This window comes from Manacus candei, unplaced genomic scaffold (assembly GCF_025592945.1).
Source record: "Manacus candei isolate 608988 ecotype Guabito, Panama unplaced genomic scaffold, ASM2559294v1 h1tg000050l, whole genome shotgun sequence".
Classification (NCBI taxonomy): domain Eukaryota; kingdom Metazoa; phylum Chordata; class Aves; order Passeriformes; family Pipridae; genus Manacus; species Manacus candei.
The window spans coordinates 16,213,726-16,239,792 of NW_026138098.1; the positions used below are offsets into that span (position 1 = coordinate 16,213,726).

Below are 26,067 nucleotides of genomic sequence, written 5' to 3' on the forward strand. Positions count from 1 at the left end.
GACTATTAGCCTATGATTCCTGGTATTTGAATAATTTCTAGCTACTGTATATGACTGTGTCATAGCATCTTTTCAGACTGGCTGCATTTTCTTTATTATGACCACCAACCTTAATAATGATGCTCTGCTCATAGCTGCCTTCAGCTGTGTATCACAAAATCCTTTTCAAAGACATCATTTCCATCACCATTGCAGCCATGGGCAAACCAGGGCATGAACCAGAAGTGTGCCACATGCTTTCACTTTCCTAAGGTCATGCAGTTAGCAACTTCCAGATTGCAAACAGACTTTTGCAAAAGCAGAGTTTTGTGTTCATTAATTTGCAGCAGTTCTTCTCCCACACTCCCTAAAAGAAAAAAGTCTCAAAATCACTATCTCCAACCATAACTCCCAATTAAAAGCAAGCGGAAAAAACCAGCAATTGACTTTTTTTCTGAGATTGAACAAGTGCGTCCAATTATTTGCAGTATTTTGTATTCAAATCCCTTGCTAAACAGGAGGTTTTAAGCCCTAATTTTGTGAAAATCAAGAGGAGTTTCCTTAAGGCCTGAATGTCTATTAATTGTCTATCAAATAGGAGCTGTTTATGATCTTCACTAATTTTCTATTGATAGAGACAGCTTGGCTGTAATTGTTAGGTCTTTTCTTTACCACAGGATTTTCTGGCACTGTTTCTTCTTTAAAGTAGACAGTATAAAATTAATTCCTTTGGGAGAGGAATGATATTTAGCTGTAAACTGATACCTTCTATGCATAGGATGCTTTATCATAGTTAGCATTTGCTTTTGGAGAAAAATGGGGAATATCTGAACAATAGTTCCTTTTAGTTCCTTTTAGTTGTTGCAAACCGAAACTTAATCTGTTTTTTCAGGTTAAAATTTAACATAGTTTATTGCATCGATGGACTTGAACAGGACAAAAGAACAAAAATAAACTCAAGCAGGAAAGAAACGGGAGCTTCAAAGTAAGCTAAAGACTGCTCCCTGTGACAGAACTGGGCATCAAACCCACATCCACCTTCAACATCTCGTCCTCTTATTAATTATATAGACTCCAGAAGAAAGACCATGTAAATGACAGAATGATAGAAACATCTGATGGTTTGAGTTGGAAGGGACCATCTAGTTCCCATCCCTCTGCCATGGACAAGGGACATCTTCCACTAGCCAACCTGTCCTGGAACACTTCCAGGGACGGGGCATCCACAAGTTCTCTGGCCAACCTGTCCAGTGCCTCACCACCCTCACAGTAAAGAATATCTTCCTAATATCCAATCTAAACCTACTCTTTTTCACTTTGAACCCGTTCCCCCTTGTCCTATCACTACATGCCCTTGTAAACACTTCCTCTCCAGCTTTCTTGTAGGCACCGTTCAGGTACTGAAAAGCTGCAATAGGGTCACCCTTGCATATCTGCTATTAGCCTTCTCCAGGCTGACCAACCCCAATGCTCTCAGCCTTTACTCAAAGGAAAGGTGTTCCAGCCCTCCAATCATTTTCAATGATTCAAATATGAAGTTAGTTGGACACTGTTCAGTGGTCTAAAAGCCCAAATAGAAACTGTTCCACATATGAGATTTTTCCAGACCAACCTCTTCTAATTGCTCATCGCTGTCTCCTCTTCACAAGTCATGGCCACCTCACTTATGCTCTTCTACCTGATCTGGTGTTCTCCTCTTTCTAGCAAAAGTCTAATCTGCCTCCAGCCTCAGGCCCTGAGGACATAACAGCTGTGAAGGTCTTCTAGGACACCACCCATTGCCACCTCCAGCAGTCTCCTGCCTTCTCCTCATAACTTTCCACTGCACAGTAACATTCTGTGATGACAGCAGCTTTTGTGGCATTCCCATGTTTAAGCCCACCAAAATGTAGTCTGAATGCAGGGTCACACGAAATCTCAGTCCAATGGTATGCAGTATTCAAAGTTGGATTTCACAGGCACGGGGGAAAAGGAGGTCACCAGCTATGTTTGCTGTGCTGGTGAGTACAAACAAAAGTTTTCTGTAGGATTGCTAGGTTTAGCTTGCCATACAAAGCACAGGATTGCGATTAAAAGATACAGCTGTATATTCTCTATTTCTTCTAATTTTCTGTCAGCTTAAAGAGTTCTGAATCTCTCTCATCTCTGGAATTTGGAATGGAATGAGATAGGAAATGCAAACTTCCCCAAATATCGCTGCAAAAATCCATTCTTTCACTCCCAGTGTGACTTCTCCAGTCAAATCCTCTTGCTTCTCCTTTTGACCTTGCTTCAGCGTAGCACAGCCTCCATCCCATCTATATTTGTTCTCCTTTATTCCTTTCTCTCTGCACCATTTCATTATTCCAATCCCTTTAAAGCTTCTTTTCTTCTTTTCAGCTACATCATCCTGCCTGGACCAATCTCCAAGCTAAAAAAAACAAACCAACAAACAAAAACCTCAAACCTGAAACATGCTACTTTTTACAAGAAAAACCAAAACAAAAAAACCATCCACAAACAAACAAACAATAATCAAAAAACAATTAAATAACCACACAGTATTTATTCTCACACAGAACTTCCTGCCTATAATACTGTTTATAGAAAAGCATGTTTGACTGTGATCTACATGTATGTTAAACAAAAATATGGCAACATGGACAAAATGGGAAAAAATAAGATTTCAATTATTTGCCAAAAAGAAACCAAAAAAAATTATAACTTGTAGCGTTCAGATCACTTTATTTCATGTTCACAATGCTATGTTAACTGAAATTTTTGACAGTTAAAAAATTTGAATGTTTCCTTTTAATTTGTTGGACTGGTACAGTTCAGGATTAAAATGCGCTTCTCCTTTGTATTACATTATTTTATGCACACTGCAGTGAGGAACATTTGTGATTTGCTCTATTTGATGTATTTAATGGAAATACCTCAACATTTGAAATTTGACTTCAGGAATCACTTAAGAGTAACCTTTAGCCATCTTCAGATGTGTAAATCATATTTTTAGATGATTTAGAAGTCGCTAATCATTAGAAAAGAAATAACATTTTTCCTCACTATGTAGTTTTTTCCTTATGTTTTTGTGGGGGTTTTAAAATGATTGCTGCATTAGAAGACTAATTTTAGTTTTGGATAGCATCTTTTATAGTGTAAGTACCCTAAGGCATGTTACAATATGACAGATAAACAATTATGGTTTTTAGAAAGCAAATATCACTGGTTTTATGTGCTCAGCAGCCAAGAGAATTGGAAAACTGATGGAAAACAGTGGCTGAAAGTGACAGTATTTTCCTATTTGGCTGCAGGGAATCATCTTAGATCTTTGGTAAACTGTAAAAGGACTTTAAATACTCTGTAAATAAGTTTGTTCTGTAGCAGTCATAATAAATGACTGAGGGGTAAAAGACACTTGAAAATTCTGTTAGCATCTTTATCCTAATCTCTTAGTATATACATTTTGGACAGGCTCATTTTCCAGGTGTAAGCAAACCCAGATGTGCAATGCTACAGGTTTATGACATCAACATAAATTAGTACACAGTAAATACTTTAGAAAGAATTACAATAATGCATCCCAAGGCAATAATATGAAAACATGAGTATATATTTTTCAAGCTTAATGCAAGGGCAACTGGGTGATGTAGGCTATGAATGCAAGTGGCTATACCATATGGCTAAATGTTTCCTTCATTCTTCTGTCTTAAAAAAGAGAAGCTACAGGCATCTCTGCAAGAAGCACAGAGGCAACGAAGCACTACTGGAGCTGTAGTTAAATAGCCAATTTAACTTAGCATAAGTCTGAGCTGCTGCCAAAAGAGTAGGTCCCTTTCTTGCACCCTCCCAACATCCCTGCTTGCCGTGCCCTCATCTCCGCCCTCACACTGGCACTGGAGTTCCAATGACCATGTGATGAAGCTGGATCTGATCCTGCTGATATATAAATTGGCAAAAGAAAAAAGAAATTAGTTTCCCAGCTGGAAGTTCTATGATTCATCATAGCTGGGTAAGCACCGAGGGCATTAAAGAGTGGAATTTCCTCTTTCAATGGCAGCCTGTGTGGGCTCTATTAAAGTGACTTAGAGACCGAAGTACTTCTCCAAAGTTTTAACAACATTTGATAGGCTTCAAAACAAAACAGATCCATGAGTAGCCTCTATTAGATCCCTGTCAGTGCCACCCCACACCCATGGTGGATATAATGCTTCTGTTGCTTGAGCAAAAACACTTTCAGCCCAAGTACAGCAGTGTTTGTTAGTGGTAATTTTCTGGGTCCATACCAAATCCTGTCTTTATTCACTTCCCTGCAATGACTTTGCGCTTCCTCTTTTTGGTGAAATATAAAAGCCCACTTAACTCTTTTGAATTTCTGCCCTTGCTCTCCTTCACTGACCAGGCTGTAGGGTACTAGTCCTTCAGGGAGGTACAACACTCAGTTAATTTTAACTGGAACTGTATTTCAAAGTAACATCCTGCTGCTGGGGAACCTTTCAGAAAAAATGGAGTAAGCCTTTTGAATGTGGCTTGTATGTGGTTACTTTTTGTTTGTTTTATAACAAACAAAATATGTTTGCATTAACTTATATCCAGAAAGCTGCTGCAAAAAGGAGATCAGTTAACTAAAAAAAAGATTCAAAACAGAGCAGGTCAGTTACAGAACAGAAAATATAGTTTTTATGTCAAAAAGTGACATGTAATATTCGTATTACATATTATAATAGGTAATTGTTTTCTGTACTCTCTACAGTATCACTAATATCCAGTTGGGATAAAGGGGGATCTGGATAAGGGCAAAGAGGTGCTCAAACCTCAAGTGCTTCAAGTTGTTGTTAAATATCTATATTTTTTAAAAGTTGTACTAAAAAGTGCTTGTCCATCACTGCTTTCTGATATTCAAAATTGGCTGTCAAGTCAAAAAATCAAGTCAACTTTTCTCTGCTAAATAAAAGAAAAAGGTCATTGCAAAAAATACCGTACAACTTAAACACATGAAACCTTTGTTGTTAATATACAGTCCATACATACTCAGAACAAGCCTCAGCCTTGATCTAAAATGAGGAAGCAGTTGCACCACTTGGTGACATTGATGAGGCTTTAGTTTTCTTTGTCCCACTGAGAAATCTTCACGGGTTCTTTCAATATGCAGAATTCCCAGTCACCTCAAAGTACTTACACTTTCATGTTGGGATTGATTTGTGTCAAGGATGTATTACGCCTTTACATGCTACGTATTTTTATTTACTCCGTGTATGTTAGTACTTAGTAGTACAAGAGGGACTGACAGCTTCTTTGTGAAGATTATGTAGAAGGCATATGAAGATGAAAAGTATAATCAATATTTAGCCTTTCTGTGCTTCTGTGTGTACAATGTAGACAACACACACCTGCTCTAATTATGGGGTTTGCCTTTAGGCAAAACAGTGCATGATTTAGAAGTGAGCAGAATAGGATGTTATTGAGACTTCTTAAGAAATCAACACTCTTGGCAAAATGACTATAAATTATTTATAGTCATTTCCCTGTGTGCATCTCATGAACACAGCAGAAGACAGTTCCTTGTTCCCTCTTCCTCAGATAGGTAGCTGTAATTGACTTCTCCCCACCGAGCAAACTTCTTTGAACTTTTCTTCACAGCTTTGAGATAGCTTTACAGATAAAGATCAAAGGCTTGGTGCCTTGAATGGATGGTTTGGTGTCACAGGTTACCACCTGCACCTCCAAACTTCCTTCTATCCCATCATGAAGGCCATTGCAGGGGATGGGTTACGATAAGCACCCAGAGTGGATGAGGAGCTGTAGCCCCCTATCTTGGACCAGCAGCAACTAAAGTCATTTATCTGAGTGCACCTCAAGAATTCAGCTCTGTCTTTATGCATGTAACAGCCATTGAAAACACCAGCCCCAACCCAGCCTGTATTTTGTTGCAAAGGACTTCACTCTCACTGTTCCAGGTAGCATCTGATATAGGGCTGTGCTCACATGGAAATCTGAAGGTGGTCCAATGAGAGGAATTAGATGCTTTCTGTATTTGGGCATTTCCTTTTGCTTTCTACTGAGGAATTGGAAGGGAGGTGAAAGGGGGTACAGTTTGTTTATATCATTTAATTGGGTTTGTCTTAGATGCACAAATCTGGCAGAAATATGAAAATACATCTTATGAAGACACCCAGTCCACCAAGATCCACGTTGTTCCAAAGAGATCACATCAGGAGCACTGTATTCATAAAAGCCCTTCGAGGGAAAGGGAGTCCTTTTCTTGTTTGTTAAATTAGTTTGAGAAGATAGTTCAAGATAAAAGCTTCAAGTTTTTCAAAATCTCAAGTGGTACTTTAACAAATCCCCTTCTAGGTCAACAGGTTCTTCCTACAAAAGCAAGCATGAGTCTTCCCCTTTGTCCAGAAACAATAGCTTTCTTTCTTATTTTGGTCACCTGCATAGCCGTTTACAAAACTGAAGGCTAATAGAAACACAAAACAAAGACCAGCTGGGGTGTGGTGGAATAATTGTGCTGTGAGAAGCCATAAAGGAGGGGTCTTTGGATGCTGTTCCTTCTTTAGTTTCATATTTTAATGTGTTTTTTTAAAATTAACAGAGGTAACTGTATTTTTAATTTTCTGTTCTTTGAGTTGTGGGTTTTATCTTCTAATAACTTAGCTTTTGTTCTGCAAATTCCAGTATACTTTTCCTCATTTTCTGTTTTGTAGTTCTTTTCTATAAAACTATAGCTGAGGCAGGTGGGTATTTTGGGGGATGTTCTTGTTTTAAGTTTAAATTTGTACTTACTGAATTGTATTCTAGGTTTCCAATGCTAAGCGTTTGAATTTGCTTGGGAAAAAACAAAGACAAAAACAAAAACAAAAAAAAAACACAAACAAACAAACAAAAACCTCCAAGAAACAACTACTTTTTGTTTTAATGTGATCTGTTATGCTGCCTTTCTTAAGATAAAAATGAGTGCTACACCTACCTACAGTCTTACTTTAAGTGAATGGACACAGTAATGATCTTCAGAAAATGCGGCTTTCTAGGCACACAACTACAGGTTGTCCAGTCAGTGAGAAAGAGATGTACCCAAAAAGGTATAAGAACTGCAAGTGGAGTGCAAACTGTCTGATTCACGGTGGGATTAATTTTTTAAATTTTTATTACTATTTTAAAACCAATTAAACGTCATCAGTTAACGACTGAACTGATGTTAGGAGGAGAAGGAATATACGGGTCCCTTAGTGCTGAATGTGTCAATATTGCTTGCAAAGCTTCCCTTGCAGACTTGTTTGAATGTATCATGTTCAAAATTCTGCCCTTCTTTAACTAAAGAAACTGGTTTGTGAGTACAGATGGGGATTTTTCAAGAGGCAAAACAGATAATTCAGACAGTCCTGTAAACACTAGAAGTGTAAGGAGGTATAATTCTAATCCTCCACATAAGCAGAAATAAGTATGCTTGAAATATAGAAAATTTCCTGTGAATCCTTTAAAACTGGTTTTTGTTTTGTCAGCTCTCCCTACCATTGCTGAAGTCAGCCCTGTGTCCAAAAACATTATCAGGACCCATCCCAGCTGCAAGTGCTCACAACCAGACACCCTGAAGCAGTTGTGTCCCATCTGCCCACTCCAGAGACTCTAAGATACTATGAGAGCAGAGGGGCGTCACTTGCTATGGGCTGTCACTTGTCATGTGACACAGGCAGCTGTACAGCTAAAATACAACCAGTGTGCACACTGAAGGTACAAAGTACTGGATTCCCTGTGTGCAAGGAGGTGAACTGTGCTGTTCATGCACACAGCAGATCCCTCCCTGTTTCAAGGAGCAGGAAAAGGTCATGGCAAGTAAGGAACCATTCATGATGACTGGTCTGAGCCATAATACACTGATCTACATAATGGATATTTGTAAATGTCTTCAGATTTATAATACTGATAAATAACATTTCTCAAAAATTCGTCTAAATGGTGGGAGAATTCCACATTATACAGATCTGTCTGAAATTAAGACAGATTCCTCTTTTTCAAATCTGGGGACTCTCTACCTTTTCTCACGTCTGAGTTGAGAGCTTGTTGCACACTTTATTCTTCTTTATATTATTTATATTTTTCTCCTCTAAAAATTATTTTAACTTTAGAAAGCTTTTGTAGCATAGTGTATATGCAAAAGAGCCAAAAGCTTCCAGCTGATGTTTGAAGGTGGGAATGTGTCACAGGCCAGGTCCACCCAGCTTCCTTCCTTCACTCATCAGGCATTCCTCATATGCTGAGCTGTGACCAGATCAAAGAGAGGGCAGTTCTGTTTCATTTTATTTCATCTCAAGGCAGCTCTGCCAGTCCTTGAGTGCAGCTAGGTATTTTGTGGTACAGCAAATCCTTCTTTCAGAATATGTGGTATTTGCAGTGGTAAAATTTTCCACCTTCCTTTACACAGGTAGTCACCCCTTCGTCAATAGATTTCATAATCCTAAATTACTGGAGGTTCAAATTGGTAAGATAGGAAAAATAGCAACACAGGGCTAAAAAGTGTTTCATTTTAAGATTCTTTTTTTTTTGTTATTACCTCCAACATGTGGGATTTCTAATGTATTTTAAGAAACCTAAAAATTTTTGGAAGCACCCAGAGCCAAAACTTCCAAACTTCTCATCTGCAGAACTTTGAAAATCTATTGTCTTCAGTGAGTTCCTGATCAAAAGGGTCCCATCCAGTCTATACCTGTCACAACTAAGCTGGATCTCAAAATATCTATCTATTGCTGAAACATGTTTCAAGGATTAGCAGTGACACAGACTGCACCTTTGTCTGCAAGCCTGATTTTACATAAAAAGCTCTCAACCAGATTGAATGAAGAGTTGGTGCTTGTAGTTAAGAAGCAACTCTTAAGTTTGACCTCTTTAAATTAAAGATTATCTTTAATTACCTGCAATGCAAGGTAAAACTGGCATTACTTATTATTTTCGTTTACAGTACTTGCTGATTGAGGTCCTTAAATGTTTCTCTCATCTGCTCATCCCAAGAGAACACTAGAGGATAAACATTAGTTGGTAACGAGGTCCTGACTCAGATGTTGTGAAGAAAGAGGGTTGTAGTTATGTATCTGAAGCAAGAGCTGTCTACATTGGGCCATGGTAGCCTCCATTTCCTAGATACTCTCAGGGCTGCTGCTCTGATAAATCCCTCCCACAATGAACCTCTTTACATGGAGTATAATCTTAAGTATCTGAGAGCCATACAAAGAGTATTTTAGTGCTGGTCAGATACGTAGATCCAGGCAAAATGTTAAGTGTAGAAATGCCCTTCTGTGCTTCCCTTTCCTCATCACTCTGGAGCGGCCTTCAGGCTTGGAATCAAGACCCTTAAGATTTGGAGAATCCTCTTGCCATACACTTTCCTGCCTGCCTCTCATCATTTCTACTGTCTCCTTAAGATCTCAAGTCAGACAGACAGCTCTTTGTCAAACTTTTCAGTTGTTGCCTATTATGTCACCTGGCACCTCGAGAAATGTCAGCCTCTAGCTAACTGGATAGACTGGTTTGTGCAGTTTGTTCAACTTTATGGGTCAAAGGGGATTCCACTTGAACTGGAGATCAGCCGTAGTTGATGACTTCCTACACTTACCACTACACACTGCACTGGTTATCTGCTTACTCACAGAGGCTTGATACAAGTTAAATTGTGTGGAGGCAACAAACAAGTTTTCTAACAACTCCTGTAAGAGCTATGTCATTTTAAAGACTGAGAAAAATCGCACAAACACGTATTAGGTACTCTCTAATTTAACAAAGTCATAATTAGAAAATGAAATGCCTCCATAAAAAAAAAAATAAGAAATAAGAGTCACAGATTTTTAGGAAATTCAATTATGCAAAAATGGGAGTGCTTTGATTTCAGTCCATCTACATGGAAAAAATAGCATACCAGCAGCAGCGCGTGTGATTATCTCTAAATGCACTTTTTTTAAAAAAAATATGTATTAAAATGATCTTTTAAGCTATAGTCTTATTCAAAACTCATGAAACACCCATGATACTCTAATCAATTCACCTGAATATGATAAAATGAAAAGAAAACTCTTCTGGGTACTTACAGGTATGAGTTTCAGGGTGGGGTTTTTTTGTGTATGTGTGTGTGTTGGAGGGTTTTTTAAGTGACCAAATAACAATATAGAATACAACCAGTAAGGTGAAAAAAAAAGCCCAATTTTTCAAAATAAAGCCGTATTTCAGCTAATGTTCATGTCAGCACTGAGCAACGAGCAATATTCAGATATAATTCTACAATTGGATTTTGTTGTTGATGTTTCAGTCCCATCTCTAACAAAGAACAAACACAGGAGGAAATGTAACTGTTGCTTACATGTATGCCTAATTGAAGTCTGGCAAGCCTTTCTGAAAGAAACACAAACACTTGAAGTCAATCATTCTCCCCAAACTAGAACTCAACCATTTAAATCTCCTCTCAGTCTTTTCATTCCTCATTACTTTTAATTTATAGACACTGCCAGGTGCCAGCTGGGGCACAATACAGAAACAGTAAACTGCAGAAAATGGCTGTGTATGATGTTTCGAGCATAACCAGCAGCTGAATCTGTTAGGAAAAAAACCAACAACAAATACTACAGAAAAGCAGAAGTTCATCTGAGCTTTTCACCCCAGATTTAATGTATCTGGTTAGTTCAGATAATAATCCAAGCTACTCTTGTAGGTGTAGTGCATTCTTGATGGAAATCTTGGAACATTTTGCTGTGCACCTGTTTTTCACCCCTATAAGTAATTTATTGCTTTATGTCAGCCGGTAACACTGTGTCATTTTGCTGTAAATTAATGGTTTGAGTTTTCAGCAAAAGTTAAAGATGGGCTTGTGAATTATTTGTCCATTATTCTCTTTTTTTTTTTTTCTGAATTGAGGATCTAGAAAGAATAGGTTGAATTGCTTTTTAAGTGAATTTGGGCAAAGATTTAGGCTCTAGGAATGCCCTTTAAGTATCAGACCCATGTTTTAGCTTGTCAGAGCATTATATACCATGTTATGGTATTACAGGGGTTGTCCTTCAAATTCGGCTAATATAGTGAAAAGATCTGTTTCTGTTCTGTTAATAAACATTATTAAGAATAAAATCAAGCTTTGTTATTTAGTCTTCTAAAAACTTAGAAATACTCCGTTATTTAACTGTTCTTTTTAAGCAAGTCTCATAAAATGTGACTAGTTATCACTACCTAACACAATTGCTCTAAAATCAGGAGCAGAGGTAGGAAGGTCCTTTCCAGCAGAAGTCTAATATTCAACTGCTACCTGATGCCTTGAGTGCTACATGTCTGCTCAGCCCAAACCAAGGACTGCAGACAAATAATCACATTAGTGCAGTTACCCCCGGATTTTGATTAGCTAGTTCTCATCTAATTCCAATTTCCTTTGAAAAAACTATTTTAATTTTTAAGAGAAAGTTTTTAATTACTTGTGATGAAGCTGGAAGATGCCTTTTTCTAGTGAAACTATGTGTTACTCAACCTTCTGAATAATAAGATTTCAAGTTTAAAGAAATCTTTAAGAAGAAGAATAAGTACTTTGATGCTTGTACTTCTCTTTGTAAGCAAAGCGTCCAAGAGTCTGTTGGTAGCCTGACTGTGCATCAGAGAGGAAGGAGGGAAGACTAAAACGTGGAATGACATGGACAACGTGTAATGAAGAATGGAAGGCCAATTTTTTTTAAGTGCTTTTTGGAAAAAAAAAAATCAATACATTATTGGTTGTGCTAAAATCTTCAGCTCAGGTCTAATAAAAAATGCTAAGTTTAGGGGAATAGGAAGAACACACACTGTGAGAAGAAACTCAAAATATATGTGCATTCTATAGAAGTTTCTGGTATCTGCAGACTTTGAACAGGTTTCACTATTAAGTCAGTCTTTTGCTAAAAATTCTATCTGTATTCTTGACACTGACTTGATTTTAGTGGTGTGGATTTTTTAAATGAGAAGGGAGGTGGGATTCTAAATGATACTTGACAAGTGAAAAATATTCAACTTAAATTGCCTTGATTACAAGTAAAATTTTAATTATGTCAATGCAGGTGATTAATAAAACAATCTACAATTCTAGATATTAGTCCATGTAACTGGAGTCCTAAGATCATGAGTTTTTACAGCTCAGAGTCATCAATCCTCTAATAGTTTCTCAAATGGCCTGGGCCCAGGAATGTATTGTCTTTCCCCTGCTATTGTAACTGCAAACACTGGGGGCATGAGATAGAGTGTCCCATGTAGGGTCAGAAATCAGAGGGCATTCCCACTATAGCTATGCAGTGTTGTGAAGTCAGATCTGGACAAAATGTTAACATTGAAATGTTCTAAACTATTAATTTAGGCAATGATGTTTCTTCCTGATGGCAGTCACTCAAATTGATTGTTTAAACTACATATAATTGTATTAAGAAGGATAACACAAACAATGCTAAAGGGCTCTGTTAAAAAGGGAGGAAAAATTTATGCACAAATGATTTAGCAACTAAACTACTTATTGAAGACATATTAAGCATATTTTTCTTAATTTATATAAATGGATTTTCAATCATTTGGTAATTTTAATGCTGGCTTTGTTTAATATTTTACAGGAAGCTTCAAAAGATGGTGCATGACATCAAGAAAAATGAAAGTGGGATAATAAACAAGTTCAAAAAGTAAGTTTGAAATGTCAATCCCTCATTTTATCAATTTGGGGAAGTTCATGTTGTAACATAGTGTATAGTACTTTGGTGTTGGGACCATGTTATTCTAGAGGGATGTACTTCAGTGTATGTGAAAAGCTTCAGCTCAGACATGCAGAATTGTCATAAGTTGAAGAACTGGACTCCAATGGCAGGTTTTGTTTGTAGCCCTGAAAAAAAATATTTGCGTGAAATGGACTTTCCTTGAGTGTTCCTTGGGAGTGGTCATCGCTTGTTGTTTGGATGTGTGCCTTTCTCCTTAGGCAACTGTTTAGGCTACCTGCTGCAATTAAGTTTAATTTGAGCTCTACCTTGAACCAACTGGTCAGATATCATAGTTAAAATTCCCTTAAAAATGTTAAATCCTCCTGTGTTTCATTCCCATAAAACAAAATCCAGCATTACCTAACATCCTTATTCCAATAAGAAGTGCTGTACAGCATGGGTATTGATGTCACATGCATGAGAGTATCATAAAATATTCATGTGTATTTATACATTGAAAGAGATTCCAGTAATTCTGCATCCTTGTCAAATGAATACACTATTCACTGTTTCCAGTCAAACATCTATTTAAACCAATTAGCTATTTAGCACACTTTTTCCTAATGCAATAGCTCATTTGCATAGGACTTCCATTTGGATGTGATTTTCTCATTCAGATGGGTCATTGGCAACAAAAGTACTAAGTACTTTTATAAGTTAATTAGTACACAGTACTTGAAGTGTTTCCAGGATGACCATATTAAATTCTAGAAATACAGCTCTTGTACATAAGAGGCACATAGAAACATTGTTTAAAATTGTTCTTAAAGAGTGACCACAGTGGCTCAGTTAAAGAAAGACTTCTTGTATATAGAGCAGTCAGTAGGCAGTTGAGAGAAGCAATAGGGTTCTTCCTAGTTTGGCTGTACAAGAGCTCTGGAAAGCCAGGCTGGCTGAGCTATTGCCCCTGCTGCCAGCCCAGGCAGGGCTGATGTTTGTGGGGCAGCTGCTGCCCCTGGCAGAGGAGTGGGAGGCACTTCTAGAAGTAGCAGTGATCTCCCATTCCCCAGGCAGAAGGAGTAACCTTAGGCTGCAAGCCCTGCTTTGTGGTCTCATTCTCACAGCTGTGTTTCTGTCCACAGACCTTAAGCAGGCTCTGATGGTAAAACACCTGACAGATTCTTGAGATAATTTTTTCCTTTACTCATCCTTCTTCACTCTAACACTGCTGCAATTCGCAGTAAATCACAGTCACTTGGTATAAGCACTTGTTATTTCCACACGAAGTGCAAAAGGAGAGTTTCCATTAAAATGACGCTATTTCAGCTACTTGGGTCTTTATTTTAATTTGTGTGGTTTTGTTCTTAGCACAGTGTGTACATAAATAGACCACTGTGTTCAGAGACCCATCTGCAAAAAAACTCATAGTTTCATCTAGGACCTGATCACAAGGAAGAGCTGGTAGGTGTCAAAAGGATTTTGGTGGGTTTTTGAAGGAGATGAGGGTTTGTTGTTGTAGTTGCTGCCTTTTAATAAAGGGTGGCTTCCTACTTCACAGTAGTAGTTTAAGTGTAATTAATAATGTTGCAGTGGGTCCAGTTCAAAAGCTTCAGGGAGGAAAGCAGATGACAGAAACAATAGAAGTATCTCAAGTTTATAATGTGAGGTTGCAAATTGTCTCCCATAGTTGCCTGAATGTGAATTTTGCTTTTAATCAGTATTGCTCTGACTGTGTGTCCTTCCTAGAGAGTAAGAGGGGAAGGAAAGACAAGGGAGAAGTAACAAGAATCAAATATAGTGGAAGCTGGGAAGGTTAGAGGTATCATCATTAAATGTCAGATACAAGATTGCTGATATAACACTGCAATTCTTTGATTCACTCAAGATGTAAAAAAACCCTATAAAAAAGTGCAGGCTCATAAGAACTCTTTTAATATATGACTGCAGCACAAAGCTCACGTCTCAACTCTTCCAGCTATAAGAATACAAATTGAGATATAAAAAGCATATAATAATCTTTCTGATGATACTGTGCTTCATCTGAGTCATATTAATCTTTTCTGCAGTTATGATCAGAAATTTAGTTTCTAAAAAATTGAAGAATTTCTTACATTTGCATATGACTTCAGAACTCAAGTCTTGAACCCAGCACATAACAAGCTGCAATAAAAGCATGAGTTGACAATGCTGATAAGGATATGTACAAGAGGTGCCAAGCTTTACAGAATTAGAACTGGCTGTATTGCTTTCAATGTGCCCTTTGTGGACTTTATGTTGAATTTTTTTTAAGACTTTTTCTAATAAACGTGGTTGTCCAGTTGACCATTACTCCATTTCAGTTACAGAATTATTTTATTAAGTGTCAGGGATCTAAACACAACTGAAGCCAGAATTTTTTTTTAATTGGTTTTATGTAGCACAGTTTTAGAATTTGTCTATATGCTGGAATAAAACCCATCAAATTCAAACCTATTATAAGTAGAAATAATTTTAGGGAATTCAAATAGCATACTTGCTTATCTGAAGCCTAAAGTTGTCACGCTGATGTATACTGTAAGCCTCTGCTACTCAAACTGAAAGAGCAATCAGAGATTCATGAAATACATTTGACTTATTACCAGTATTTGTTAAAACACTTATAAAATCTGGATTGGCTTTTGATTATCCATGTGTTCTTCAAGGTGTGTGGAAAGCAGCCTGAGCAGTGGTGGGAACAGGAAAGAAACCGGCAGGTTGTTTCTTCATTACTTAAAAGTTCCTGTGTGTTCCCCATCCTGTCTCAGAATTTTCTGGCACTAAAAATATTGGCCCCTGCAGGATAGCAGTCACCTGCTTGCCCCTAATCACTTGCAAAACTGTTTACAATACTGGAGCCCCAGCTGCTGTGCAGATCATGCTGTCAAAGAGGATTATGTACTCAGGTGTAGAAGCAATGGGTGTAGCCAACACTGACACTGTATAAACAACGAGAGCTGGGGGCTCTCATTTTGGTAGGTGCTGATCTACTGGAAGGTCAGTTTACTCACCTTGTAGCAGTATCACATCCTATCAAAACTTCCTTCGCAATGCCATCAGAAATCATGCACTTGTAGTTGTGTGTCTGACTGCACACAACCCAAATATGTTCGTTTCTTGAAATCACATTTGCTGTGTGACCTAAAAAAAAAAAAAAAAGAAGATGCTTTACTCAGTTATTTAGTTGGGTAATTCTTTACTTCAGATTTGTCTGGTCCATTTTTCTATACAATTTATAACTCAGGCAGTAACTTCAGGCAGAAAAATGGTCATTGTGTTACTAAATGTTTCTTCAACCTGCTTAGCTGCCACTAGAAAACATCTGTGATCCAACCCTTGGCAGAGAGAAAAGTGGTGTTTTATGAACAAAACAATGAGAGAAATGTACTAAAATTAAGCTGTACCACACTTAGAAAAGAAAACAGCAAAAAATATCATACCTAATTTTAACTGTTATTCTGAAGAAACATGAAAGTCACTGTGTAGCTGGATAGAATGTTTTGAGTGCTGGGATTTTATTAATGTAATAATATTTCATCAAAGTGAAGACAAATAAATCACAGCTAGACGGCATTTCACTGTCATAGCACATTGTAAAGAAAATATGTGAAAGAGTAGTAATAAGACTTTCCAAAAAAGCTTTCAGATTAATTTTATCTTATACAGTTGCCACATACTTCCAAATCTATAACAAACTATTCCACTAGGTCATGAGAACACAGTTCAGGAAAAGTTTATCTGTCAACTAGATCACACCTTTTGGAACTCTGAAAATGTTTTTGGCAAAGTTTGATTAATCACAAGTGTGATGATCTAGTGCACTTAAAACTAATATGTACTATAAATATTCAACTCAGTAAAGATTATCAGTACAATTTTTGTAAAAACTATTAAGTTGAAATGGTCTCTAAGAAGGGAGTGGACTTTGTACAGATTTAACAATAGAAAAAGTGAAGGACTTTTGAAAACAGTTTTCAGGTGCATCTTAAATGCTGGGGGTGTGAGCAGAAACACTAGTGGGGAAATGCACCTGTGGGAGAATTAAATTCAACACAGAAAAAACTACTACTACTACCTATGTTTGGTTACTTTTCTGGGTGTAGCCTGTACAAATAAGTGTTGCTAGAGCAAAACACCCAGACCTCTCCTGCAGTTTATTTAAAAATCCTCCATTTAGTATAGGAAAACAAAAACATGTTATGAATTCAAAGTATGTAATTAATATTTGCAGTTTCCACATGTGAGAAAAGTTAAGCACATGCCTAAATGTTTTAGTGTGCTATAGGGGGGCAATCTTGGAATACATTGTTTTAAGATGGAATAGCTTGTTCTCTTTCAGGTTGTTATGAATTTCTGTACCATGCATTTTGTTCTTGTGTGAGAGGCATTTATACCCCATTGTATGAAATGTCTCAAATGCTACTTGGTTATTTGGTGAAGCTAAAATGTATATACTAGGATTAAATACACTTAAATGTGTATGCTAAATTATATAGCATTTGGTTCTTTCAGTGCTTCCTCATTTACTTCAGGGACACAGGACAAAGACAATTGCCATTTTGCGAGCATTTGTGTGGATAATGATGTCAGAATCTGAAATAGCTACGTAACCACGCCTTGGCATAGGGTTATGTCTTTTGAGCTTGTGTTGTGGTTTGCACATTTGGTAAAGTTCTGACTCCTGTACAGTGAAGCTCCAGCTGACTTCAAAAGAGCCTGGATTACAGATCTGACATTCAATAAATACAGTGAGAATTACTTTTTAAGTGAATTTGAATTTTAGAATAAATAACATATTTGAAGAGATTCTAGCAAATGTAGATGTGGCCATGAACTGTTTCAGCTCTGTGAAAGAAACATAATTTCTTTTCTTCTATTGATATTCAGGTTCCAAAATGAGCAAGTGGCCTTAATTTGCAAAACTGGGAAAGATACTTGGGATCGGTATGCCATTTCATAGCTGCACCATAGCACGATAGGCTGCTTAGACACAGACCTCTGTTCTGTACTTCATACGCTTTCGTTGTAACATATTGACATTTTCTGTCAGGGCCACTGCCAGGATTTACAGGGCCTGGGACAAAGTATGGAAGCCTTCTGCTTAGCAGCTTACAAATGTGTAATGTTGCTTAAGCCACATACTTTACACCATGACCCAGACAGCCTCTTACTGTTGCCTCAGTTCCAGTATTTTCCAAGTCTCCACCATTTCTGAACAACTCATGATAGACATGTTGCAAAGTACATCAGTAGATCTTGGTCTACCCTCCCTAAGACCTGAGATGTGCCCTGGCAGTGGCCCTGGGTTTTTCTTTCTAACATGGCTGTGCTAACCTGGAGGAAGACAAGAGCAGGGCTGTTGAGAATGCTTTTTCATTTGCTGTTTGTACACTGTTATATTATACTGAAGGAAGTTAAAATCTTGGAGGAGGCAACTATCCATCATTAGTGTTGTTAGTAACGAACAAAGCAGGTTAATATTGCAAAAATAATCTCCCTGGATTGGTTTTTATTTTTGGGGGTATGGGGCAGTTGGGTTTTTTTGAGCTTTAGCAATGCCTGCACCATTTATTCATTGATTCATGGATGTGCATGGGGTGATTTTGGTGACTATCTGAACAACAGAATTCCATGAATTCAACTCAGAAGTAGCCAAAGCCTTTCTTAAAATAGATAGAAAAAGTTTTTCAGTTGATGTGTTAGTGCCTCCACCCAGAGTTACAGTGGTATCTGAACAATGACACCTGAGCAGCATGCTCAGGACTTACATATTGAGTGACAAATTCTTGTGGTAAAGCAAAATTCATAGACATCACTATTGCTCAGAGATCACAAGAAAGTATTTTAAATTCTTCGTAGACTTTTTTTTTTTAAATGACTTGCTCATTTTTGCAAATGAATTCGTTAGGACCTGACTGAAGAATGAGTGAAGCCATCAATTCAGTGGACAAAGCTTCAGGTCCATGGTGGGGTCTCATCAGTGCTATAGGGGAGCTGTCAGACAATGCTCAAAAGTCACTTTGAAGAGTCATTTTTAAAGCCATTAACTGTGTTAATGTTTTATCTGGCTACAGAAAGCAAAGGGTTGGGTTTTTTCCTCTTCAGAGGCATCAGTCTGGCCTCTGGTGTCACCCAGGCACTGTTCTATCTTGACCTTAAGCCCAAATTTTTCTCTTTTGTTGCAGAGAGAATGAAATAATTCAACTGACTGTAATTCAGTGTCTTTGGACAGCTGCAAGTTAGCAAGGAGGGGTATATATGAATACCCACGTATATATGTGTATACATATAGATTACATATATGTGTACTTCTGCTTGCTAAATATATATACATGCACAGGCATATACATATGAATATGTATAGCCATAAATATCCTTTCAGTCTTTCTACGAATTTTTTTTTATTCACTTGGTATTACAAATGCCATTATAACAGTTTTTACCAAAAAAGGGACATAACATCATAAAATAATAATAAGTAGAAACAGAATCTGGCACTGAGAGACCTGGTGTACATTTAAACATTAATCAGCAAATAAAGTACATGCAAAATTATAGTTCTAAAAATACAAATGGAGAGTGCTACACCGCTTTCTTCTGCCATACTCTTAGCAAAACCTCTTTGAACCTGAACAGATTTTCATCTTCCAATAGACATGCATTTATCTCTATCCCCTACGTTATCTGTTTCTGCATTGGAAATGAAGAGGATAGGGGTGAGCAAGGAAGCTGTTCTCTCAACCTATGTTCTAAGTGAAAAAAAGAATTAAAATATCAGATTATATTTTAATATCTTATCTGTTTCTAGCTTTTCAAAGCATTCTTCTACAGCTGTTTGCTAAGCATCTGTGATGGTAATCTGTATTTCCTCAGCTGCAGGTATCTTTTGTTATCAGCTTTTTTATGTGTCTGGCTAAAGCTCCCTTCTACTGAATGTCACTTATGAGATCATAAATGTAATAATTATCATTTACAGCCTTAAAAAAAAGCCACCACCAAGTCTACCACAAAGGGATTATGCTACAGGTAAGGCTGTATTAATGTAAATTTAAACTGCATGTCTGTGTAAATTTGTTATCTATATGCCTAACAGTATTTCAGTTATACACTGCCTCCTAATTTGTTTTTAATGAGAGTACAGAGTACCATTAACAACAACTCTGAAGGTAGTTCACGCCTCTGAAATGAAAGGCTAGCAAAAATTAGCAAGTAGCTACTCTTTCAAAATCAGTCTTTGTCTGTAGGCAGCCTGCTGTAAAAAATGGAGGAGAATTTGCATCCAGTCCCTCCCTGGTAGAAACTGATGTGAAAGTAAGTAGGGAAAAAAAAGAAAAAATGGATCATCACAGATTCAGAATCTTAATACTACAAATGTAATACTGACATCATGAATTACCTTAGAGGTAGAACTCTACTTGCTTATCATACAGCACTGCCCACAGACTAGTTCATGTTAACAGCCATCTTTTTAAGACAATAACTGAAGCAAAGAGAATAGAGTTTGGAAGTTATCAGATAAGTGTACCATGTTTAACATCAACATTTGTAATTAGTGTCCTGTCTTGGAGCTTTATCTAAGAAAGTGCAGAGCCCAGAGGTCAGCAATAGTTTCATTATCTAGAAATTGTCACCCCTACTTAAAAATGAGATGCATTAGCAGGACACTGTGGGTAAAGTACATGCTCTGCTCTTTGGACCATGTGCAGTTTGGCATTTTCTAATGCTTTCCCGACAGCCCTGAAACAATTTGTCAAAAACAAGCAAGACAGATGTGTTGCTTCAAACTGTTTAGGAAATTATTTCCACTCTTTTTAAATTGAATATGATAAGTATAGATTGAAAAAACAATCTAAGATAAACATCTATGTTCACTCTTCCATCTCCTTAAATAATCTTATGTTTGGTTTAGAACATGCAGACAATGAAGAGGAACAATGGTCAGATGATTTTGTAAGTACATATTTTGGGGTAGTCAAAGGTTACTGTAGCAGCAAGTTAGCACAAGAAATAATAAGAAAAGTTTAGTTTTGAATCATCTAGTTGTGGTTGAACTTAATACTACTGAAATATTACCTTATTTGTCACATCAGCTTTATTCACAAGTAGCCACTAACTTTTAGCTACCTCAGTTTTTTTACACTCAACTTAGAAGTACTTTCAGAAGCACTGCCAATGGCAGCCATGGACACTAAGCTTTTTGGATAAATAAGCACATGGCATCAATTTGAGGGACTTCTCAAACTGAACAATAATTTCAGAAACCAGTAAGATCTTTTACTTGGTGGAGGGAGGGTAGGAAGGGTAAGGAGAGGAAAGCCACTTCTTAAAAATGAAAAACTTCTGCTAAGATTTTAGAAAGCACTAGAATGAAGCAAGCCATGGCCATCAGCCATGTAAAGTGATGGTGCAACTGTCAGCCTGAAGTGACCAATTTCCTTCTGGAGTTAGATCTTGATTACCATTTTAATAGGAAAGGGAGAGGAAGTGACAAGACACAGCAAGAGTCCCAGCTGGAACTAGAAAGGAGCTGTCCTGGGAAGGGAAACAAGCTGTTGATCCATAATTTGAAGACAGCTCTTGAGGTGAAAGGACTCCTTGGAGACCATAAGAAGACAGGGAGCAGGAAGTTCCTGGGAGGAGCAGAAGGGGAGGCAGGTGGAAGCACCCATCTGTTTAAAGAGGAAGCACTAAAAGGGAATGTAATGTGTCCTTTCGAGGATAGCTTGTTGTAATTTAGTTATTGTACTCCTGCAAGGATATTTGTGTTGTACATTGCTATAAATATGTTATGAGATGAAAAATGGGAAGTTCTGTCTTTCTAGGACAGTGATTATGAAAATCCAGATGACCACTCTGACTCTGAGATGTATGTGGTCCCCAGTGAAGAGAATCCTGATGACAGCTATGAGCCACCTCCAAGTGAGAAGGAGAAAAAGAAGATTCCCTCTGCTTTTCCTATTTCTAGGGGTGAATATGCAGGTAGTTATGGAATAGTTGACTATGTCAGCTTGATAATTGCTTATTGATCAGTACCAGAAGAGATGTGGCCTCAAACAGACTAACCTGTCCTTTCCTCAAGACTTTGCTTTTAACTCTGACAGTCAGGTCTTCAGCATTCAGGGGTAGGGGTTTTTAGTATTACAGCATGAAACAAGTTAGTATTGATGGTAGTTAAGTTTACAATTTTAATATAATGTGTCCTAGAGACTTTAATATACATCTACTAACTACAAAATGCAAGCAAAGTTATGGGAGAGATCAGTAATTTGGCTCCAGATTAATCCACGCATGAGGATGCAGGAATTCATATTAAAGATTGGGCATAGAAGACTAGACAGGTCCGTTCTTAGTCTTCTCTGTTTCTCCAATCATTATTCCAAAAACAGAGGACAAAGTAGCCCAAATATTCATTTCATATTGTCCTTGAAGACTGGTACTGAGGATGATAAATATCCTGAAAAACAGAACAGGATCAAGATTTTATTTACATCCATCCAGTGTAGAGGCATTTTTTTTCTTTCTGTTTCCATTATTTTCAACCATGGAAAGATTGCATTGAAGTGAATGAAAGTTAGCTTCAGATAGATGAAGATTTGAGACGTGGAAAAGAAACGCTGACATGCCTGCTTTCACTTTGGTATGATACAAGACTGTTCCTAGTTGCAGAATATTTATCAAAGTGCTAAAATACCACATATGTACTCACAGAAGTTTATCAGCACTTCATTTATGCGTTCTTTGTAAAGGCAGTTGTTAAAATGACACCCCAGAGAACCTGGCATAATTTATGTTCCAGTCCCACCCTTTGTGCTGTGTAACAGTTGTTTTTCTCATATGTCAGATATGTTCTTTCTCACTTCCTATCACCAAAGTTCATACCAGCACAAGACATACTAACAAAAGGACCACCCAGCCATGAGGTGTGTGAGCTGTGTAACTCCTTGTTTCCCTAAGGAGTTAAACAGCTGTTCATAGAACAGTCAGTGCCTAAGTAACCTCTGCAGCCTGTTACAGAGGAGGGGGTTGCCACCATGAGCAATGAAGGTGGCAGGACCAGTTTACACACAAGTCTCAACATCAGGACCAGCTATGCTCAGGTCTGCCTTTTGACCTGAGCTGCAGTCACAAGTAAAGACTTGTTTGCACAGGTAGTAGAAGACAGTGCAGAGGCTAATGTGTAATTTTTCCTAAAATTGTTGGTTTTTTCCACATTAAAAGACAATCGCACCAGTCACCAGCAGCTTCCTCCCATCAACAAACCTCTTCCAAGTACACCCAGTCCAGCCATGTCCAGACCAAAGAAACCATGTGTGCCATCCCTGCCACTGCCGTCTCCTGCTGCAAAACCAAAAGTACCACCAAAGCCTAAGGAGTGTAGTGATGATGAGGTAAAGTTTACATATATACTTGTTTTGGCTGTTTAAATGTTTGATGACTCCAGACCAATAAGACAGATCAGAGCAATGCCATGACCTGGTCCCTTTCTTAGCCTCTATGGACAAATCACAGTGTACATCACAGTGACCTGTGAGTACCATACTGAGCCCTGGGGGATATCTGCCTACTCTGAGTACCAAGGAGGCTCTTTAGACCACAAAGTAGTTTCTGATCATCCGTAACAAGCTGCAGGCAGTGGGAGACAGTAACCTCAAAGACTACTCCAGGACCAAAGGGAAGGGAGGAGGGCTTTCATGCACCAGTCTAGAACTGGAATTATTTGGTAAAGGGCTTTCAGTCATTGGGAATTCCATCCACATAGGATGATAAATGTCTGAAATAGCAGTCACTGTGAAATGACAACTGTTGTAAACTGCTTCAATCCCAACAGTTGGTTGATATGATGGAGGTTTAACTGGTAGATTTTTGTCCTGCATTTCTCACAGGATAATTACATTGTGCCAGTGGACAATGATGACGATAACTATATTGAACCCACAGAAAGCAGCATGTCACTACCTACAAAATGTGAGTTTTAGTCATTTAAGCTAATAATTATTGTGTTCTTAGGAACAACAGTGGAAAAAAATTGATCAAATTAATGTCTCTTTCTAGGGTTCAAAGAGTGGAGATGCAGCTATTAGAGAAAACACAGTCTGTAAAAAGGCATTTGGCTCATGACCAGGCCAAGGAAAATTATTTTTAACTTTATTATTTTTAACCTTATTGGAAGCCATGTTTAATTTCTGCCTCTCTCAGTTATTTCTAAGTCCAGCCCTTGTACAACCAGGCATGTGATCCTAATCATCCAAGGGAGCTACAGCATTAAAATTCTCTGTTTACTGAAGTGCCTCAGGAGAAGAACAAACATTTTTAAATATTTCAGATAAAGACAGACTTTGATTGTATTTTTTTATTCTGTTTTTAATCTCACTATTTGTAGTATATTTAGCTGGAGAGTGAAATTACTACAGCCTAAAGGTGAAAAGCAAACAGAGAACACTAAGTAATTCTGCTCTCTGACATCACTGACAGTATCAAACCTATTCAGGAAGGCATGAACACTGAATCATGTTTCCCTTTTAAAATAAGAGCTGCTTTCTGACTCGATTTATTTAAGGTCACACAAAAAGGCTACCACTTGGACTGACTTAATATTCATTCTTATTGTTAATTTGTTCCATTGTTAGTTTGTTAACATGTGTATATATATAAATAGATGTGTACACATACGTAAATATATATGTATATACACACACATGTACACGAGTATGTATGTACATGAATAAAATATGTTTTTAGCTCCTGGGAACAGATTTATGAAGACAACGAAGCCAGGCCCCCCTACTTCTCCAAAGCCTTCTCTTACTTCTGATATGCAAGGTACGTGGAGTTTGTATCACTGTTAAAAGAAAATAATCTAAGACTGAGGAATATTAAATTACACTTAATATATTCACAACACAAACCTTATGACATACTTCAGTAAAACTTAAATATGTTCCTCTTTAGTTTTTCTCTGTTGCAGCAGTTGCTTTGTCTAGCTTGAATAGTAAATCCATTTTAAGCATGAATAAAAGTAGAGCAATTTCTTTGCCCAAATTAATTCATTTTTAGTCTTTTGCTTTAGTGGAGGAATGCAAATAGATCAATACAGCAAAAACAATTATAGGGCTCGGTATGTTAGTAATCCCATTTCACTATAGGAATCAAGACCTAATACTTTGACCACATCAGGATTTAACCACATAGAAGTTCCTTATAGGCTGATGTTTTGCTTGTCCTTTGTTCCCATTTAAGTTCTATAAAGAGCAATTTATTTGGAAAAAAAAAAACCAAAAGATGAAGCAAATAAGAGGAATCCTATTTGCTTTTGTAAGTGCAGATATACTTGTTTAATCTTCCAGTGCCAACTCAGAGTTGTTTTGTATCCTCATTATCCCATTAATTGCTTAGAATGTAACCTTTACAGACTTATGACAGTTCTTTAAAAAGCTTTGCATATTCATTAGTAATACGTTTAGCTTTCAAGTTGCAAACTACAAGTCATAAACTAAAATTCTTACTGAATGATTTAAGATTTCGTTAGTTACTTTCCAGACATTTTAAAATGCCCTTTTCAATCTCAGCCTTTCTGTAAATCAGTGTCGAGCAACAACCAGCTCCTGACAGACGTTACTAAAAATAAAACATCTCCCCCTGGTGGGAACTCAAACACTTCAGCACAACAAAGTGAGGAAGCCTGACGTGAAATTTTTTGAAGTAGGGTTCTATTTTCATTGAAGAAACTGAACATAGATAAGAATGCTTGTGGGTTTTGCTCTTAACATCTACGAATTAAAACATACCTGTGTGTCAGAGAATGGATGCTGGCCACGCAAATGCACCAGCTTGTATTTATGATTCACCTATCTCTTCCTCCCTGAGAGTCAAGGAAAGGCTAAATGCTAGCACAGGTGTGATAACACATTTTTTCCAAACTGTCCCGTGTTTGTACAACACAAACATTCACCTTGCTTTGGGGGGAAAAAGAAAGAAAAGCAAAACAAAAAAAAAGGTTGTGGGGTGGGTGGAAACTTCATTAATGCAGTGACTGTTGATCAGAATTCCTGGGACATTTCCTGAAGTTTCCACTAGAAGACCGGGGATTTTGCTACTCCAGAGTTTTGGAGGCAGAATCAAGTTCTGAGCAGATTCTCCAAGTTATTTTTCCAGAGTCAGAAGTACAACTGATACAAAACAGATCAGTTTTTTTGGTAACATGCGGTATGTTTTTGCTAACCAAAGAACACTTTTTTTTTTTCCTTCCTGTCCTACAGAAGTCTACGAGGTTCCTGAAGAAGAGGTGAGGCTTTTCTGTAGTATGACTTGCATTGCCCTCAGGCAGGGTACAAATATGATTGCGAAAAAAGACTATCAGTCTTTCAAGGGGAAAAATGGGAACAAATCTCTGTCTGCACTTAAAACTTTCTGACACTCC

The 26,067-nt window shown here is 37.6% G+C and overlaps 1 protein-coding gene across 4 annotated transcripts in view; it reads left to right on the forward strand.

The window, feature by feature from the left end:
* The window catches only part of BLNK (B cell linker), a 45,675-nt gene that overhangs the window by 2,926 nt on the left and 16,682 nt on the right, over positions 1-26,067 (forward strand). Inside the window, exons 1-10 of one of the 4 annotated variants that reach the window (XM_051800667.1) lie at positions 561-964; positions 12,558-12,623; positions 17,538-17,594; positions 19,627-19,676; positions 20,560-20,600; positions 21,473-21,629; positions 22,869-23,038; positions 23,534-23,615; positions 24,390-24,470; positions 25,907-25,932. In XM_051800667.1, coding sequence (XP_051656627.1) covers positions 12,571-12,623; positions 17,538-17,594; positions 19,627-19,676; positions 20,560-20,600; positions 21,473-21,629; positions 22,869-23,038; positions 23,534-23,615; positions 24,390-24,470; positions 25,907-25,932 — 717 coding nt within the window. In that variant the 5' untranslated portion in view covers positions 561-964; positions 12,558-12,570. Of the gene's footprint in view, positions 1-560; positions 965-12,557; positions 12,624-17,537; positions 17,595-19,626; positions 19,677-20,559; positions 20,601-21,472; positions 21,630-22,868; positions 23,039-23,533; positions 23,616-24,389; positions 24,471-25,906; positions 25,933-26,067 lie in introns of those variants that run through there. The other 3 variants (XM_051800665.1, XM_051800668.1, XM_051800666.1) reach the window with 3 other exon arrangements.